Source organism: Alosa alosa, chromosome 22 (genome assembly GCF_017589495.1).
Source record: "Alosa alosa isolate M-15738 ecotype Scorff River chromosome 22, AALO_Geno_1.1, whole genome shotgun sequence".
NCBI lineage: Eukaryota > Metazoa > Chordata > Actinopteri > Clupeiformes > Clupeidae > Alosa > Alosa alosa.
The window spans coordinates 28,808,141-28,825,958 of record NC_063210.1 but is presented as its reverse complement, the minus strand read 5'-3'; the positions used below and the strand labels follow the sequence as shown (position 1 = coordinate 28,825,958).

Sequence of the window (17,818 nt, the reverse complement as noted above, 5' to 3'; positions counted from 1 at the left end):
CATCGTTTGTAGGACCAATGAAAAGGCATCTCAGTACCCGAAGGCCGGCCGCTCAGCCAATCCGCACTGGAATCGCTTGGATTCGCGGCTCACATTTAAAAGTAAAATCAGGCTCGTGTCAACAGAAAACACCGAACTGAAGCTTAAAGACCACCTGCAAGCCAGCCTTCTGGTACACAAATGGTGAGTTATAGACTGATGTTTGTGGTAAGCAAGAACAGCTGTTGTAAAGTTACTAATATTAAAAGACCGCTCGTTTGTGAAATTGAAGCACAAGAGGCAACGTTGTTATGTTAAGCGTTAGCTGACCTGTCCAGGGTGCTGACGTAAAGTTAGCCAACGGTAGCTAGCTAGTCTGCTACCAACGAATGCCGCGTGTCTCCTATAGGCTATGCGCTGCCTGCCGCGTTCCTCACCGACACCACCGGATATAACAAGATCGTGGAATTAACAAGAGTGAAGACCGTCTTTATTGTATGGTTTTGTTCGGCAGTCCTCTGACTTAGGAGGTCGTTGGGTTTGAATTTCCCTGTCGCGTTATCCTAAGCTAGAGCTGGTAGGCGTTAGCAAGATAATGCAGATGATACAAGGGGTGCAACTTCACGTTCACGATAAGTCACATATCCAACGGTTTACTGAGTTTGCCAAACGTGCCCCAGATGTCCCCAGTCGCCTTGTCCATCCTGCGCTTCTCAAATAAATCCCATCTCTTCCCTGGAATAAATCACCGCCTCGTCCTGTGAGGAGGGAGTGCGTTTCTCGATAGCTGTTCAGCAAAGAAGACACCCGCCTGGTAACGTTTATTGTACACTACCGTTATTTAGTCATCTAACGTTAACGTTCGTTAACTCATCTTGTTACCGTTATCATATGGAACTGTCATGTTGGCTCAACTAGCCTACCATCTACAACGTTACAATAACACTAACTCTTTCATTGTCGGGCAACCTAGCAAGGTTCAAAAATAGGATAGTTCTGTTGTGACTCCAAATTTTACGTTAACGTTAGCTGATATGTCTCACCAGTCATCTATTTCTCCAAGCTAAGATAACTTGCTGCTTGGCGGGCAAGATAACGTAATATTATTTGGAGACCGGTATTGTTAAGTCAAATTAACAGCTAATTAACATTGTATACAGTTGAAGACTGATGTGAAGCATGTGAAGGTTCATTGGGAAAGATAGCAATGTAACTTATCGTTAACGTTACAACATTTGGCAGCACAACGGTGTTGGCTAATGTTCGTTGTTAGCTAGCTGACTTTGACGTCAGTGGACATGAAATCAAAGCCAAACTGTCAGAATAAATAAATAAATAAACAATCAGATACACCAAAAAAGCTACATGCTGAAATCGTAGTTCAGACACCAGTGGACACGACTCCGTCAAACAGTCCGTTATACTTCTATCTTTTATGCAGACGTGTTAGGAGAACCTCAGATGGTGTTGCATAGAAAGTCTGCCGAGGGAGGGAGAGAGGGGGCAGAGACAATCCTGGTCGGTGTCCAAGCCTTTTCGCTAATTATGTTTGTCTCGTTTAGCTGGCGTGAACCCAGTACGTGTCGGGAGAGAGATCAAAATGTGGGCTGAGTCGAGGACGCCTCCCGGAGCCAACGAACCCGTGTTGCCCGGGCTGTGACGGAGCTTCTAACGGGCCGCTATCTGATCGGACAGGACCGGAGTCTACGCAGTCTTGTATGTGAACATGTCGGATGGATGTCCTGCCTTCAGATATGTTTCTGTATAAATATCTGCTAGTATGGTTTGTGGGAATTGGTAACTCTGTAATGTAACGACCCATAACTGTATACTGATGTCACCATCTTAACTGTCACTGTCTTAACTGTTTGGTTGAAATGTTCACAACCCACCCGAAGCCGCTACCTATCATTAGCCAATGAGATACTTGAGCCAGCTAGGCAGTGTGTGGAGGTCGATAACCGACAGCATTTTGGGCAAAGATCCTTGATTACTAAGCTCCGCTTTAACCCTCTCTGATTTTGGGCTCTTGGTGTGTAGCGCGATGCTGTTTCGCCTTACAAACTTACCGGGCGCCGTTTTAAATGTGGACTCTGGCTCATTGCCCTCAACACTAAAAGCCTCTGGTAATCGATGTGGCGGGTCTGACGATGCATTACCGCTTGTCGGTAATGTGCGGAAGATCGCGGTGTGACATAATGCTGTTTTCCGCAGAAGACAGAAGTTTGTGTGCGCACGAACACGCCACTGCTTTGTGTTCACTCGTGGCTGTCATTGTAACGCGCTCTATACAGTACCTTGCCGTGCCGCTCAAGGGAAAAAACACACTTTAGTCTGCAGTGACACACACACACACACACGTATTCATGTATTCACAGAAAAGCTCAGAAGTATACTGTTGGCTCCTCCCTCTCTGAGACATAATCTTCCTAAATCTCTTGCTTGGTAATCCTTTCTCAATCTATTTTGGTCCCCCCACCCCCCCCACACACACACACTCTCTGTTCAGTCGGTGAGGTGTCCTGTGGTTGGGTGGATCTCATGCATATGTGGCCAGAGCAGCCTGGAGAAGAGCAGCATCTGTCACTCCACATACACAGCTCATTGTTCTGCTCTGCACTGTGTGTGTCTGTGTGTGTGTGTGTGTGTGTGTGTGTGTGAGTGAGAGTATGTGTATGTACTGTGTGGGGTACGTTCGTGAGTGTCTGTGTGTGTGTGTGTGTGGGGTGTGCATAGTGCAAGTGGTTGCTCTATGTGGTATGGCTCTGTTGGAAACAGAAGGCACACACACACTGCCTTGATAGAGAGCTGTCTCACTAGGCACGACTTCGGATTGAATGCATCTTTTAAGAATTTAAGAGAACGAGTATCATTCAGCAAAACACGAGAGCCTGAAGTTTAACGGGGTAGACCAGGGAAACGTCGGGTGGATCGTAATGCCAATTCTGCTGATTGAACAGAAAAATTGCTGAGAAAGGTGTCTTTATGATTAAGTTCAGTTTCACTTGCGCAGACGCATAGACATTGAATGAGTGCTCACGTTACTCCCCCCCCAATTGTAGGCTATGCCTCTTTATTTGATCACACACAATTAAGAAATATTTCCTAATCTGGAAAATGCTACGTTTTTTTTCGGCCAGCGGTTCTATAATAGTCTACCATTCATTTGTGCCGCAAATGATCAGACGTGTGACAGAAGCATGGGCATAGCCTGTAACTTCGCTGATCCGCGGATAGCAATCTCATCGGAGAGGAGGCCCTAACGCTGCAGGTAACAGACAGAGAAAGGCACAGAACACAGTTGCATGTCTAGTGTAGCCATAGGTCTGGTGAATATAGCCTACCGAATGCAGATGGCTACAAGCTCATGCCTGGTCTAGACTAGAAGCTTATGTTTTAAAGATTTAGAAGCTGGGCACGTAGCGCTCCAGAATCTGTGGTAGCAACCCCGTCCCCTGGTAAAACAAACGTGTTTGTCAGAGAGAAAAAAAATCTGATCATAAAATGTATCGTAAAAATGAACGATGGTGTTGTAGAAATTTAGCGGAGTAAAAGTACAGATAATTGCTGTAAAATGTAACGAAGTAAAAGTCAAAAGTATGCACTATAAATTCTACTTAAGTAAATATTCCACGTATTTGTACTTTACTTAAGTACAGTAACTAAGTATTTGTACTTCGTTACATTCCACCACTGGGGGTGCATGATCGTTTTGTGTGTTGCAGTGTGATTAGGTCATTAAGGTCGTTTTGTGTGTTGCAGTGTGATTAGGTCATTAACCCTTAGAACCCTAAGCTGTTTTTAGGGCATTTTCACTACCTTTATTCATAAGGATTTATTCTGGTCATTGTAAGTGCCACACACACATATTATATATTGTTTTTTTCAGCAGAGTCTAGGCTATCCAGATCTGCCATCATTTAATGTATTAGTACTAGCATTGATTTTATTTTGATTTTTAAAGAATTAAAATATAAAAATCATATTATAAAAATTCTTATATTTTGACCTGTATCTCACCACAGCAAGCTCATAGCTCTACATGCATTTCATGTGTGTGTAGGGCAGACTGTCCTGAAAACGGCAATATAATTGCCATGTTGGAGGGATACTCTGGGGCTGAGCAATTTACAGAAATATGTGGTGTGTGATTTACAGAAATAAATGCCATTTTTATTTAGCGATGAAAAATGACCATTCTGCACTCCATATCTGTGACAATTTAACTGATCTGACCTGACTTGACCTAAGTTTGCCTGTTAGCATGTGTGACTATGGTGTATGCACTCATGATGATTCTCAACTTTTACTGCATTGCCATGAACAAAGTAAAGGCAAAAAAGGTGTTTCTTTGTTGAACAAATTGGGATGCAATGTGAGCCTTGAATTGATGCCATGCAGGAATTTGCTAGGATCTCAAAACCGGATTATGAACATGTTTTGCCATAGAGAAACACACGATAGCGTTGGATTATAAACATGCTTTGCCACAAAAACAGACAAAAACGGGGTAAGTCCAGCTATATGAAGTTATTATTTTGCTGTCACTGTCTGTTTTATAACCCAGAAGGATGTATTTGGTATCAAATGATAGCTCTGTGTCTCCTCTTTCATCTGTGGCATATATATCCCATCACGGTCCATGGAAGTAATTACCCGGAGAGTAATGGGTGTGCAGCGCTGGTTTGTGTACATGACGCTAATATTTTGCAGTCACTTCGCCTGTTTTATAAGCCAGAAAGATCGATGGTCCATGGTACCAATGGATAGCCCTGTTTCTCCTCTTTCATCTGATATGCTTGCCATATCTATGCGATCACGGATTCGCGAGTAATTCAAATGAGAGTAATGGGTGCGCAGGTGAACGCAGAGAAGTATAGACTGTAAATATGATGCAATTTAATTTCATGATTCTTTTTTAATTTTCATACTTGATCGCATTGACAAGCGCGTAGTCTCTTTGAAAGCCCCACTTCTTCTCTGTCATGCAATAAAGGTTTTATCTCGCTATGATGAACAGTCGCGGAGCAATGTAACAAGGAAGAAAGGGTGTGTTTTGTTTTTGACGCACTTTGCGTCAATCGGGTTCTAAGGGTTAAGGTCGTTTTGTGTGTTCGGCAGATTTTGTTGCCCAGGTTGAGGACCAGATGGGGGGATAAGATGTGCTGTCCTACGGCTACTCATTGTGGGCTGACCCACATTCATTGTGGCTGATGAAGTCTGTGCTTGAAGTGTTGGTCCAGCATTAAGCGTGTGTGTGTTGGTCCAGTATTAAGCGTGTGCATTCTTGTTTTGGGATGTGCGGGTTCCTCCACCATCATTCTCTGGAGGGGTGTTTTAGGAACTGCTCCAAGCTGTGTGAACTGAACAGCAGATGGCTCTGACACAGACACTGCATTTTCTACATAGTTCTGAAGATATTCATTCATTCCATCTCCTTGTATTTGTATAGTAAGTCACCAGTCGATTGAAATTGTACACTAGAGTCATAGCTCTCCAATGCTTGGAAATTTGCATCAGCTGCAGCAATATTAGTTTGCAGCTCGGATCATTTCCATTTTGCTCTGGATGTGTGCTTTTTGAAGCTCGTTCATTTCCATTTTGCTCTGGATGTGTTTTTGCTGTAAAGCTGCTGCGTTAGCGGCGAGTGCTGCTCTCAGACACAGAGGAGGCCTTTGACCCAGCCTTAAGGCTTCTACATAATCGCCATTTCCGACCTGTAGCGCGACAATGTGACATTGTGGCAGCGCCGTAACCATTTATACTCGCGCGTGGTGGTTGTGACACTAGTTGCAATATTCTCCTGAACAGAGGTGTCGCTGTTGTGAAAAGGCTAACGCTAACTATATTACACAGTAGAAGAACCTGTCAGAAGCATTGGCGTCAATGGCAGTAAAAAACACTAGCTAGCCTCTGTGATGGTACTGCTATTCACAACTATCATTATCATCTAGTTTCCAAGGTGTGTGCAGGTAGATAGATGGATAGATAGATGGATGGATATATAGATAGATACTTTAGTCATCCCAAAGGAAATTTTTATAATTTAAACATTTTAGTTAGCTGGCTAGCTAGCTAGCAGCTAGCTGAGTTTGTGTAACTTCCTAAAGTGGAAAGTGATTTTGTTTAGGTCTTAGTAGATATCCTTTGGTTGAAAATAAATCTTTTCTGTTCTTTCCTCTTAATTCCATGTGTTGCGACTCTCGCTGGTAACTTTGTTAACTTATCCAGCAAACTATTAAAAATTCACGACTGTAACAAAACGGTCCTCCGAACTGCTACTCTCGCTTGCCCTCGAACTAGTCCATCTGCTGGTTTCCGGTTTGTCACGCTCAGCTGAAAAAAATAGTGGTGCGCTACCGTTAGGGTTGGGCACGAAACACGGTTCTAATATGGCACCGGTGCCGACGCAAACGGTAGTAACTGCATCGAATAACAACGTGGATTTCGGTGCCTCATTTCGTGCTTAAATAGCTTTTTTTTTTTTTATTTATTTTTTTTTATTTTATACGAGGCATCACTGCATGTCATGCACCATCTCTAACGTCTTGCTCTGATAGCAACACATCCAGATACAGTTAGCTAACATGATAAACACTGGATATACCACATAGGCGAGTGGACAGTGTTTGACAGCTTGCGTGAGCCCAAGTAGCTTACTTAAGTGATCTCGCGAGCTCCTGTCAAAATCTAGCAGTGGGCCTAACTACACACAAGCAAAAGGCTATGAAACAACATCAACAGTAGCCTATAATGCTACACAATATCCTTTGCTAATGCTTAACTGGCATTTATTTGAAATGTTATCAGCTGTAGGTTGTAAGGTGAAAACTTTATTTCACGGTGTGTTCTAAACAACATAATGGCTTGATATTAATCTTTCATGTGCATGAGGCCCATATAGCATCACAATAAATATGAAGATCATGTTAAAAGTTAGCTGACAAAAACATAAATATGTAGGTTACATACCTGATGTCACTGAGCTGTCAAGGAGGCTACGAAACCATCTCCGTATGTTATCGCTAATTAAACTCAGCTGACTCTGGTGTTAGCACATAGCCATAGTTGCTGTTAAAATGCCTACTAGGCTAGCGCTGGGAATCTAAACACTTCCACACCGACATGTAGCCTAACATGTTAAAAACTATTGCGTGTTATGGGTTACAAGAATGTTAAACTATCTTACGGAAGCTAGCAGGCTAACGGTAAAAAGTTGTCTGTCTATCAATGGTTACAACAATGGTATAATCCGATAATACAGTGTTTTAGGGCTGTTAAAACGAATTTTGGTAGTGGAATAAGCTTATAATTTGAATATTTAAAAAAAGAATACAAATCGAATGTTAAAATTACTATTCGAATGAGCTTAAAAAAATTAATGTGTTGCCTATCTTTAGCGAACGTGTGAACAAATTGCTTGTCACTCCTGATGCATCTAAAAATGGCCGACAGCCGTGCCCACACGGAGGCAAAGATCACCACTCCTGGCAATCTAAGAAGTGACCACAAAACGGAAAAATACTAAATAAAGACACGGTAATCTGCAGAATATGTAAGGCTGAAATGAAATACCACGAGCAACCTGAGGGCACACCTGATAACGCTACACCCTGGCAAGCTAGGCGAACAGTCTGAGGGCGATCAACCGCCGCTGAAGCAGGCAAGAATTACCGCTTTTTTTCCTCCCTCCTCATCACGGGGTTTACCCGCTGCACATCAAGCAGCGATTACGGACAAATTGACAGGATTTATCTGCAAAGATATGAGACCAATTAACATCTTTCAGGGGTCTGGTTTCAAAGATTTTGTCTACGAGCTTAAGCCAAGGTACACGGTTCCTAGCCACGCAACCATCACCGACAGAGTTGTGAAACTCGATGATGCCACCAAAGACATCATAAAAATGATTAGTGGACAGAAGATCGCCCTGACCACAGATGGCTGGACGTCACTAGCCACTGAGGCATATGTAACCCGTCACCGCACATTTCATAGACGAGGAATGGGAACTGAAAGATGTCCTTCTCAAAACAACTGAAGCTCAGAAAAGCCACACTGCTGAGAACATAGCCAAATACATCAGAAACATACTTGAAGAGTACAACATGGATCTGGAGTCCGTGTTTTCCATCACCACGCCGTAGAGAGGCATCTATAGGCCGTTAATGTCCCTTGCAAGGCTCACACTATCAACTTGGCTGTGAGGAAAGGGTTGGCAGTGCGAGCAATTGAAAGTCAGCAGACTAAAGGCCACAGCACTGCATTTCAATAAGTCGACCACAGACGGCTACCAACTGGAATCTAAGCAGCAGCTGCTTGTAGTAAAACCGGTGAAGCTAATCAACGACTGCGCTACCCGATGGAACAGCACGTACGACATGGTGTGTCAGGCAGCTGAGCAACAAGCTCCTGTAGCAGCGGTTATCATGGAGAAGAAACTATGTCATCTCGAACTGAATACCAGAGAGTGGCCCTTATGGAACAGGCGAGTAGAAATGTGAATGTCCTGCTGATATTGGCCTAATAATGGGATATATTGCTTAATTAATAATACAAGAGAGCGTTAACGTTATTAGTTTATGTAACGGTACACTTGTTAGCTAGGCTACCCCCTGTAGCCAGCTAGCCATAAAGTTACTCTAATGAGCCTATGTTTGTTTTCCAGGTGAGAGCTGTGCTTAAACTTTTCAAAATTGCTACTGAGGTGTTATCAACACCCGCGTTTCCATCGGCTAATTCATTTGGAACGAGACCAACAGCAGGAGACGTCAGAAGGTAAAAGCGGAGCTGATGGTGATTGCAGAGGAAAGCTATGAGGAAGACGAGGAGGGAGCAGCCATGGTGAAGGGGACACAGTGCCAGGAGAAAACCACTCTCAGTGCTATGGGAGATCTTTTTGGGAATGTTTATCTCCAAGGCGCAGACGCATCGGGTGGTAGGCCTACGTTGGAAATATATAACATAACAAGAAATGCTGATCTACGAGATTGAGAGCCCGCTACCCAGCGACAGCGTTCCACTGTCGTGGTGGAAGACATCAGGGTCTGAGTACTCCCACGTTGCCCAGCTGGCACGACGCTACTTGCGCATCCCAGGCACCTCGGTTAGAGCAGAAAGGGTTTTTTCCATGGCGGGGATTATAGTAAATAAAAAACGCTCTGCACTAGATCCAGAAAATGTAGATCGCCTTGTTTTTGGCCAACAACCTTTAGGACCAAATCTTGCCCATGTTGATTATTATAGTCTGGCCTATAGCCTAATTATAGTCTGGCCTATAGCCTAATTACAGTGCATGAAAATGCACTGTACTGTTCTTCCTAGGCAACTACTTATTGTTATTCCGCTTACCACTTTTTCCGTACGCAATTTCACTTGAACAGTTTAACTTAGAAACTTCATTCAAACATTGTAACGTAGGTCTTCAAACAGATCAGGTTGGTATGTCTTTTCAAGTTTGAAACTTTTATACTTTTTAAACTATTAAAGAAAAACTTTTTAAAAATCCACAGACTTAACATTGCCGATTATGACATCATAATACGGCCGTTAAGCAATTAGAATCCTATGGCAGGTGTTCAGGCCACCTGGATCAACTGCCAGTCTCGGGCTTTGAGCATACAAACTGGCCCTATTAAGACTACACATCCTGTTCAACTGCTTCCTCTGCCAAAAACTGTTTCAAAATAAAAGTCCTCACTACAATATTTCACTATTAAACAATTTAACCCTTTAAACTACTGAACTTTTTAACTGTTCAGCCATTGTAACTGTTACTTGTCATCAACTATGACTCTTACCCACTGTAGCTAGTTAGCATGGTTAACATGTTAGCATTGCTAACATTGTTAGCATTTTTAGCAAAGTTGCTAAAAATGATTAGCTAAGTTAGCTAAGTAACATGGTTAACATAGTTAGCATGCTAGTTAAAATAGTTAGCATACCTACTAAAAATGATTAGGTAAGTTATTTAAGTCACATGGTTAGCATACTTAACATGTTAGCATAGTTAGCATACCTACTAAAAATGATTAGCTAGGTTAGCTAAGTCACATGGTGAGCATAGTTAGCATTGTTAGCATGTTAGTTAGCATAACTGTTAAAAATTATTAGCTAAGTCACATGGTTAACATAGTTAGCATGTTAGCATAACTACTAAAAATGATTGGCTAGGTTAGCTAAGTCACATGGTTAGCATAGTTAACATTGTTAGCATGCTATTTTTGCATTTTCATGCACTGTATTTCCTTCAGGAAATGCTTTTCTAGTGTTAGTGTTACTGTTAGCACACTTACGCAGCAGATCATACGAGAACAATGTAATGAGATAACTGGTGGCAATTAAAATGTTCATTAAAGTTGACAACTTTTCATTTTGTGTCTAAGCGTAATCATTACTTACTTAGCAAGAAAGCTATCACCTGTTGGTAATTACATGTTTATTAGTAATACTGAAATGCCCTCTAGTGGACATGATGTAAAACAAGTCAACTACGAGCTCATAGTGGCATTGGCAATGCACAAGCCCCTTTTTACAGTGTGTGTATAGATAGATACCTAGTAAATAATAGTCAAATTTGAGCATTAAATATTCGAATATAATTTGAATATTAAAAAAAAAATAAGGAATGAAATTCAAAGTGGATAATAGAAGAAGATTGACAGCCCTACCACACACACATAACTCTGTCCACACACACACACAGAGAACTGTCCACACACACACACACACATACCGTGTTTATTTCTTGCTAGATTTTGAGAAATCTTGCAGAAAAATGTTCACTGCTGTTTCAGACGTTGCTGCACAAATTTGTGGGTAGTAGGCAGCGTCAAGAATACATTGATGCTGGCTTTAAAAAAAAAACAATTGTTGAATAAGACACATACAAACATTGCATAAAAAGACAACTGGCTAAATTGCTATTAAATCCACTTAGCATTGTGACCATGCTGCGCAAATTTCTTCAAAATGGCTGCATTGAAGTCAACTTTGCTAAGGTCTTATCACAACATAGTAAATTGGGGAGGTTAAGTTATGCAATCAAGCCATATTTCTAAGCTAACGTTAGAATACTGTTTGGATGTTGAGCTTAGCATGCTTAGTTACTGCTGCTTGTCAATTTTAACTAGGCTACTCGTGCAGGGCTCATTTTATTGACTGACACTGAGTGGAAAGTGTTTTCCAAGACTCAAAAGTGCTTGTCCCAAGGAGAAGTATGAACCTTTATTTGAACTAACTACATAGAAAACATTATGAATTGCATCCACACATATCAGTAGCCTTCAGGTTTTGTGTAATCTTGACGTGTCGACATTAAACTCCTACTGACTTTAATCTTAAATGTGTCCATCAAAACTAGTTTGGAGAGGGAGTGACCGCTCCAAAGTACTGAATCTGGACAGTCAGGACAAAATGCCTTGTGTAGCCTAGATGATTTGGTGAAATTGTGCTTCAGAATCGGGTTTAGCAACAATTTATTTTTTTTAGCCTGTGCGACCAATATGTCACACTGTACAGCCCTGCTGTTGGCACTGTTGGACACTGCAGCATCAGTAACTGTGTTGGTTCTGTAGGTTCCTGTGGTTCTCCTGCAGCCTGATGAGTAACTGCTGGTTCTGTTGAGTAACTGCTGGTTCTGTTGAGTAACTGTGTGGGTTCTGTTGAGTAACTGCTGGTTCTGTTGAGTAACTGTGCTGGTTCTGTTGAGTAACTCTGCTGGTTCTGTTGAGTAACTGTGTGGGTTCTGCTGGTTCTCCTGCAGCCTGATGAGTAACTGCTGGTTCTGTTGAGTAACTGTGTGGGTTCTGTTGAGTAACTGCTGGTTCTGTTGAGTAACTGTGCTGGTTCTGTTGAGTAACTCTGCTGGTTCTGTTGAGTAACTGTGTGGGTTCTGCTGGTTCTCCTGCAGCCTGATGAGTGTGTCGGTGTTGAGCATGTGGCGCCTCCTGGTGGCGGGGAGCGTGTTCTTCCCCGGCCTCTTCCTCGCCTGCAAACTCCTCCTCAAGCTCCAGCGCTGGGAAGAGGGAGACGCCGTCATGGTGTCCGCCAGGTACGCCCCTGTGTGTGTGTGTGTGTGTCCGCCAGGTACGCCCCTGTGTGTGTGTGTGTCCGCCAGGTACGCCCCTGTGTGTGTGTGTGTGTGTGTGTGTGTGTGCGCCAGGTACGCCCCTGTGTGTGTGTGTGTGTGTGTGTGTGTGTGTGTGCCCCTGTGTGTGTGTGTCCGCCAGGTACGCCCCTGTGTGTGTGTGTGTGTGTGTCCGCCAGGTACGCCCCTGTGTGTGTGTGTGCGCCAGGTACGCCCCTGTGTGTGTGTGTGCGCCAGGTACGCCCCTGTGTGTGTGTGCCCCTGTGTGTGTGCGCCAGGTACGCCCCTGTGTGTGTGTGCGCGCGTGTGTGTGTGTCCCTGTGTGTGTGCGCCAGGTACGCCCCTGTGTGTGTGTGTGTGTGTCCGCCAGGTACGCCCCTGTGTGTGTGTGTGTGTGTGTGTGTGTGTGTCCGCCAGGCACCCCTGTGTGTGTGTGTGTGTGTGTGTGTGTGTCCGCCAGGTACGCCCCTGTGTGTGTGCCCCTGTGTGTGTGTGTGCGCCAGGTACGCCCCTGTGTGTGTACGCGTGTGTGCGTTTTATGTATTGTTTTGTTTGTCTGTTTGTAGTATAACATGTTTTTTACTCTCTATTGTGTTAAATGCTTCTTTCTCTCTCCCTCTCTCTCTCCCCCCCTCTCTCTCTCCCTCTCTCTCTCTCCCCTCTCTCTCTCTTTCTCCCCCTCTCCCTCTCCCTCCCTCTCTCTCTCTCTCTCTCCCCTCTCTCTCCCCCCCTCTCTCTCTCCCCCCTCTCTCTCTCTCTCTCTCTCTCTCTCTCTCTCTCCAGAGTGGTCTCCTCCATTCAGGCCCTCATGGCCTCCTCAGCTGGTTACATCATCGCCTCCTCCTGCCAGGACATCATGGAGGATCAGTAAGTGTGTGTGCTAATATGGCACTAGTGCCGATGCAAATGTTAGTAAAGGCATCGAATAACAACCTGGATTCTGTGTCTCATTTTGATGCAACTTCTGGCATCTATTTGAAATGTTATCAGTTATAATGTGGCATCTATTTGAAATGTTATTAGTTATAATGTGGCATCTATTTGAAATGTTATTAGTTATAATGTGGCATTTCTGGCATCTATTTGAAACTATTGTGAATGTTTTATTTGGATTGTGTTGGCGGAGTCACGCATGTCCATAGAGCGAGAGAGAGTGGGGCAAGGAGAGGGGCTTTACTTCTTATAATGTCTGGTAAAGTTGAACACATAGTCTACAATGAAAGCAATGAGAGGTATGAAATTAGGAGTTATTTATTTATTTATTTATTTATTTTGGACAACGATGCTACCGGTAAAGTAAAGCGGTGATGTGTGCTTATGGCAGTCGCGTAGTTTCTCAGCCAGCCCCAACCAACCACCGGGTCCGGATTATTCCTAACCGGGCACGATTCCCCTAACCGGGTCAGACATTCCTAACCGGGTCAGAAGCCTACGACATGAGTTTTAAAAAAATGCATGCAAACTAAATTAAATTTAATTCGCAATAATGTCAATGCTTTTTTTACATGGCATAGGTCTATATGCAGTTGTTTGATTGCACGCGATGTTTGCATTTTGCAAGGTCTATTTTCACGCCTGTCTGTCCTGCCTTCAACACTTTTACATATTGCCTTCAGCGCCGCAAGCCTCAGGTCAGCTCACTTCACTTGATCAGTTCTTGGCAACAGTATGTCACACCCAAGTTAGCTAAACTGCTAGAATGAGCAACAAAAAACAAGCATCTTTAGCAGGTCACTGGCCAGAGTGTTTGAGTTAAGTGAGAGCCGCTGCAGAGATTTCTTACAGTAAAGAAAGTCACCGTTAGCTGCACATTTTAGTGATGAGGACTGGGTGTCAAAACTCGCTTACCTGTGTGACATATTGGGGTTGCTTAATGACCCCAACCTGTCACCCAGGGTAGAATGACGACTGTCTTTAAACTGGCAGATAAAGTCGCTGCATTTAAAGCCAAGCTTGATTTGTGGGGACGACGAGTGGACCGGGGTGTATTTGATATACAACACTAAAATAAATTGCATAGGCATGTAAATCCTAAATTAAATGTAAAACCACACAAAAAAGCATTTTGTAATAGTCGCACCACATGATGTTTGGTCGCACCACATGACATTTTCAACTTGAGATCAAATTTACAGGCACAAAATTGACCACCTACTCATAACAAACTTGATTCCTCTAAAAGGTCACTATTTCATTTCTAATCAAAAAATAAATTTGAACAAATAAATTAATATTCATTGTATTGTTGAGGTCATACCACATGACGTCCAAATTTGGCAACTTCTTGCCAGCTGTTATTTAAGCTATGTTTTTCCAAATATAAGAGATAATTACAAACTAGTTTGCTGCCCCAATGGGTGCCTGGCACACTAGTTTATGAATGCAACTTAAGATCTTTGAATTAATTTTAAAATAAAAGTCTCAAAATGGCAGTTTCTGCTGTGTCATTTTCTACAGAGCTACAAAACACTTTTGAAAAAATGCTAGATAGAGCAGAACGCACATTTGAATAGATTCAGTGTAATTTTAAAGAAGTTTCCCAAACAGCAGTCATGGTCGGACAATCGCACCACATGATATTTTGATACTTCACATAAGAGAAAAAATAAAAATACCTAAAGATTTTTCAAAAGGTAAAGTGGTTACAAATATGGGAGTGCTCCCACTTATATATGGTGTGTCTGCAGGCATTCAAACCTTTTATAAACTTAAAAAATGCTATTGGACAGAAAATCTAGACGTCACGTCATTGACCCATGTTCCAAACAGTAGTGGGGTTTTTGAGAGACTGAGGCAGGGGCTTTTCTCTCGCGAGCTGGTCTTGGATCACCTTGTTGCGCTTTCAAATGAGTTTGAGCGCACTTCCCATCCTCCAAAGATCCACGGCAAACCAATGAGTGGGTCCGCGAACCCATTTGTCAATATCCCGAATAGTCCTAACTTTTCAGCGCAGGAGGAAGAACAGTTGATCGAAATTGCAAATGACGGTGGTCTTAAGAGTGTGATCAACCAAAGGTTACGGCTATCTCGGGATATTCTGCTTTGGATCAAAACCAAACCAGAATATCCCGGAGATAGCCGTGAAAAGCTTGAAAACGCTTTCCCCACCAATGCATCTATGCAGGCCGGGTTTTCGCAATGACTGCAACTAAGACCAAATTGCGAATCGACTGGACATTTCAAACACACTGAGGGTGTCACTGTCTTCCATCACCCCCAGATGGAAGCTTCTTGTTGCAGGGAAACAAGCACAGGGCTCCCACTGATTATATTCAGAATGCACGCTTTAGTTCCCATGTTTTGTTCCCATATTTTGTTAAGCATGTTCACACTTATAGATATAGCTTCAAGTTGTTCAATATTCATAGTTCATATTGTTAAATTTTCACTTCTTCAAGTTCAATTTTTCACCGCTTAAGAGATCGCTTACCTTCACTGTTCATACATAACTGGAGCTAGTTCTTTTCAAGTAATGCATGCACAACAATATGGAACATGGAACCCCCGATCCACCACTGTGTGTGCATCCATGGCAAGCTGTTTAAACATTTAAATGTATTATGTGTAGAAGCAATGAGATATTGATAGTAAATTAAATATATTTTGGTCTTATCAATCAAAAAAAGCAATTCATGCTTTAGACCATTTTATTGTAAAAACAAAGTACCGGTTTAGGCACCGGCACCATTTTAAAAGTATCGATTTAGCACCGGTATCTGATAAAGCCCAAACGATACCCAACCCTGTGAGTGTGTGAGGATTAGGGTTGGGTATCTGATAAAGCCCAAACGATACCCAACCCTGTGAGTGTGTGAGGATTAGGGTTGGGTATCTGATAAAGCCCAAACGATACCCAACCCTGTGAGTGTGTGAGGATTAGGGTTGGGTATCGTTTCAATTTAAACGATACCCAACCCTGTGAGTGTGTGAGGAGTAGGGTTGGGTAGCGTTTCAATTTAAATGATTCCAATTCCGATTTCTTATTTCGATTCCGGTTCCTAACGATTCTCGATTCCGATTTTTTTAAGAGGCAGGGTCAAAAAAAGTTTAGGATATTTTAAATGAGCTAGCTAACCAACAGTCTTTCTCAGGGTATCTGCACATTTTCCAAGTGCAAATGTAAAGACTTTTTAAGACCTTTTCAAGACATCTACATGAAAATTAAGACTATACCACGACAAAAAGATATATATGACTGTTTATGCAATAGTTTTTTTCCCTACTAATTTTAACCCCCACCCCATTTTGGATGTCTACAGAAGTTACCAAATATATTTTGTGTGTGTGTGTCTCTCCTCTTCTCCTGTGTGTGTGTGTGTCTCTCCTCTTCTCCTGTGTGTGTGTGTGTGTGTGTCTCTCCTCTTCTCCTGTGTGTGTGTGTGTGTGTGTCTCTCCTCTTCTCCTGTGTGTGTGTGTGTGTTCTCAGGCATTGGCTGACAAGCGCCTACATCCTATTTGCGGTGCCGTATTTTGTGTACGACATCTATGCCATGTTCCTCTGCCACTGGTATAAGACGCAGGTCAAAGGGCACGAGGCCACGCCCCTCAGCACAGTGATTGGCTACCTGCGCCGGGAGTTCCTCATGGTGCTACACCACGTTGTCATGGTGCTGGTCTGCTTCCCTGTGTCTGTGGTAAAGTCTGCCTCTTTCTTTATCAACACACACACACACTTAAGCAAACACACATGCATGCACACACTCAATACTACCATGCATACACGCGCACACACACACTACTATCGGATTGTAATATATTACATTTCATTACATTTGGCTGATACTTTTTAACCCAAAGCAACTCCCAACAAGGCTGGAATATATCTACACATGCACGCACGCATGCACTGCCCAAGTAAAGTATACTGTGTGCGTGCGTGCGTGTGTGTGTGTGTGTGTGTGTGTTTAGTTCTGGCGGCAGGGGAAAGGGGACTACTTCCAGGGCGTGATGTTCCTTGCTGAGATGAGCACTCCGTCCGTCTGCCTAGGAAAGATACTCATTCAGGTACCACTCCACAATTTCTCTCTCTCCATCTCTCTCTCTCCATCTCTCTCTTTCTGTTTTTCTGCCTTTCTCTTGATGCAGCTGATTTTCTTTCTCGGTTTCTCTTTCCCTTTTCTCTCTCTCCCTCTCTCTCTCTCTCTTTTCTCTCTCTCTCTCTCTCTCTCTCTCTCTCTCTCTCTCTCTCTGTTTTCTCTCTCTCTCTCTCCCTCTCTCTCTCTCTCTTTTCTCTTCTCTCTCTCTCTCTCTCTCTCCCTCTCTCTCTCTCTGTTTTCTCTCTCTCTCTTTTCCCGGGACCACTCTTCTCTTACATTTACAAGAGAAATCAGGAGAGCAGAGGTGGTGTAGCAGAGAGAGCAGAGAGGTGGTGTAGCAGAGAGAGCAGAGAGGTGGTGTAGCAGAGCGAGAGCAGAGAGAGAGCAGAGAGGTGGTGTAGCAGAGAGGTGGTGCGCACACACTCACAGGAGAAGAGGAGACACACACACACACACACACACACACACACACACACACACACACACACACACACCGGAGAAGAGGAGACACACACACACTAGGGCTTTGACTCAAACCTTATTCGAATATAATTCGATTATTTTAAAAATGAAAGATATTCGAACGAATTTTAGGGATCTCTTAATATTCAAACCTGTAGCCTATGCAGATCATTTCTATAAATGTATTTGGTTGTAAACGTTGTTTTCAATTTAGATTCCGAGGTTTTTTCACGCCTGGTGAAGTGAAATGGTG

The 17,818-nt window shown here is 43.0% G+C and overlaps 1 protein-coding gene across 4 annotated transcripts in view; it reads left to right on the top strand.

Moving 5' to 3' along the window:
* The first annotated feature begins 67 nt into the window (after positions 1–67).
* tlcd3ba (TLC domain containing 3Ba) overlaps positions 68–17,818 on the top strand; it is a 27,462-nt gene continuing 9,711 nt past the window's right edge. The window contains exons 1-6 of one of the 4 annotated variants that reach the window (XM_048233690.1): positions 68–183; positions 1,542–1,695; positions 11,891–12,031; positions 12,851–12,934; positions 16,494–16,701; positions 16,976–17,071. In XM_048233690.1, coding sequence (XP_048089647.1) covers positions 11,895–12,031; positions 12,851–12,934; positions 16,494–16,701; positions 16,976–17,071 — 525 coding nt within the window. In that variant the 5' untranslated portion in view covers positions 68–183; positions 1,542–1,695; positions 11,891–11,894. Of the gene's footprint in view, positions 184–210; positions 794–1,541; positions 1,696–11,890; positions 12,032–12,522; positions 12,528–12,850; positions 12,935–16,493; positions 16,702–16,975; positions 17,072–17,818 lie in introns of those variants that run through there. The other 3 variants (XM_048233691.1, XM_048233692.1, XM_048233693.1) reach the window with 3 other exon arrangements.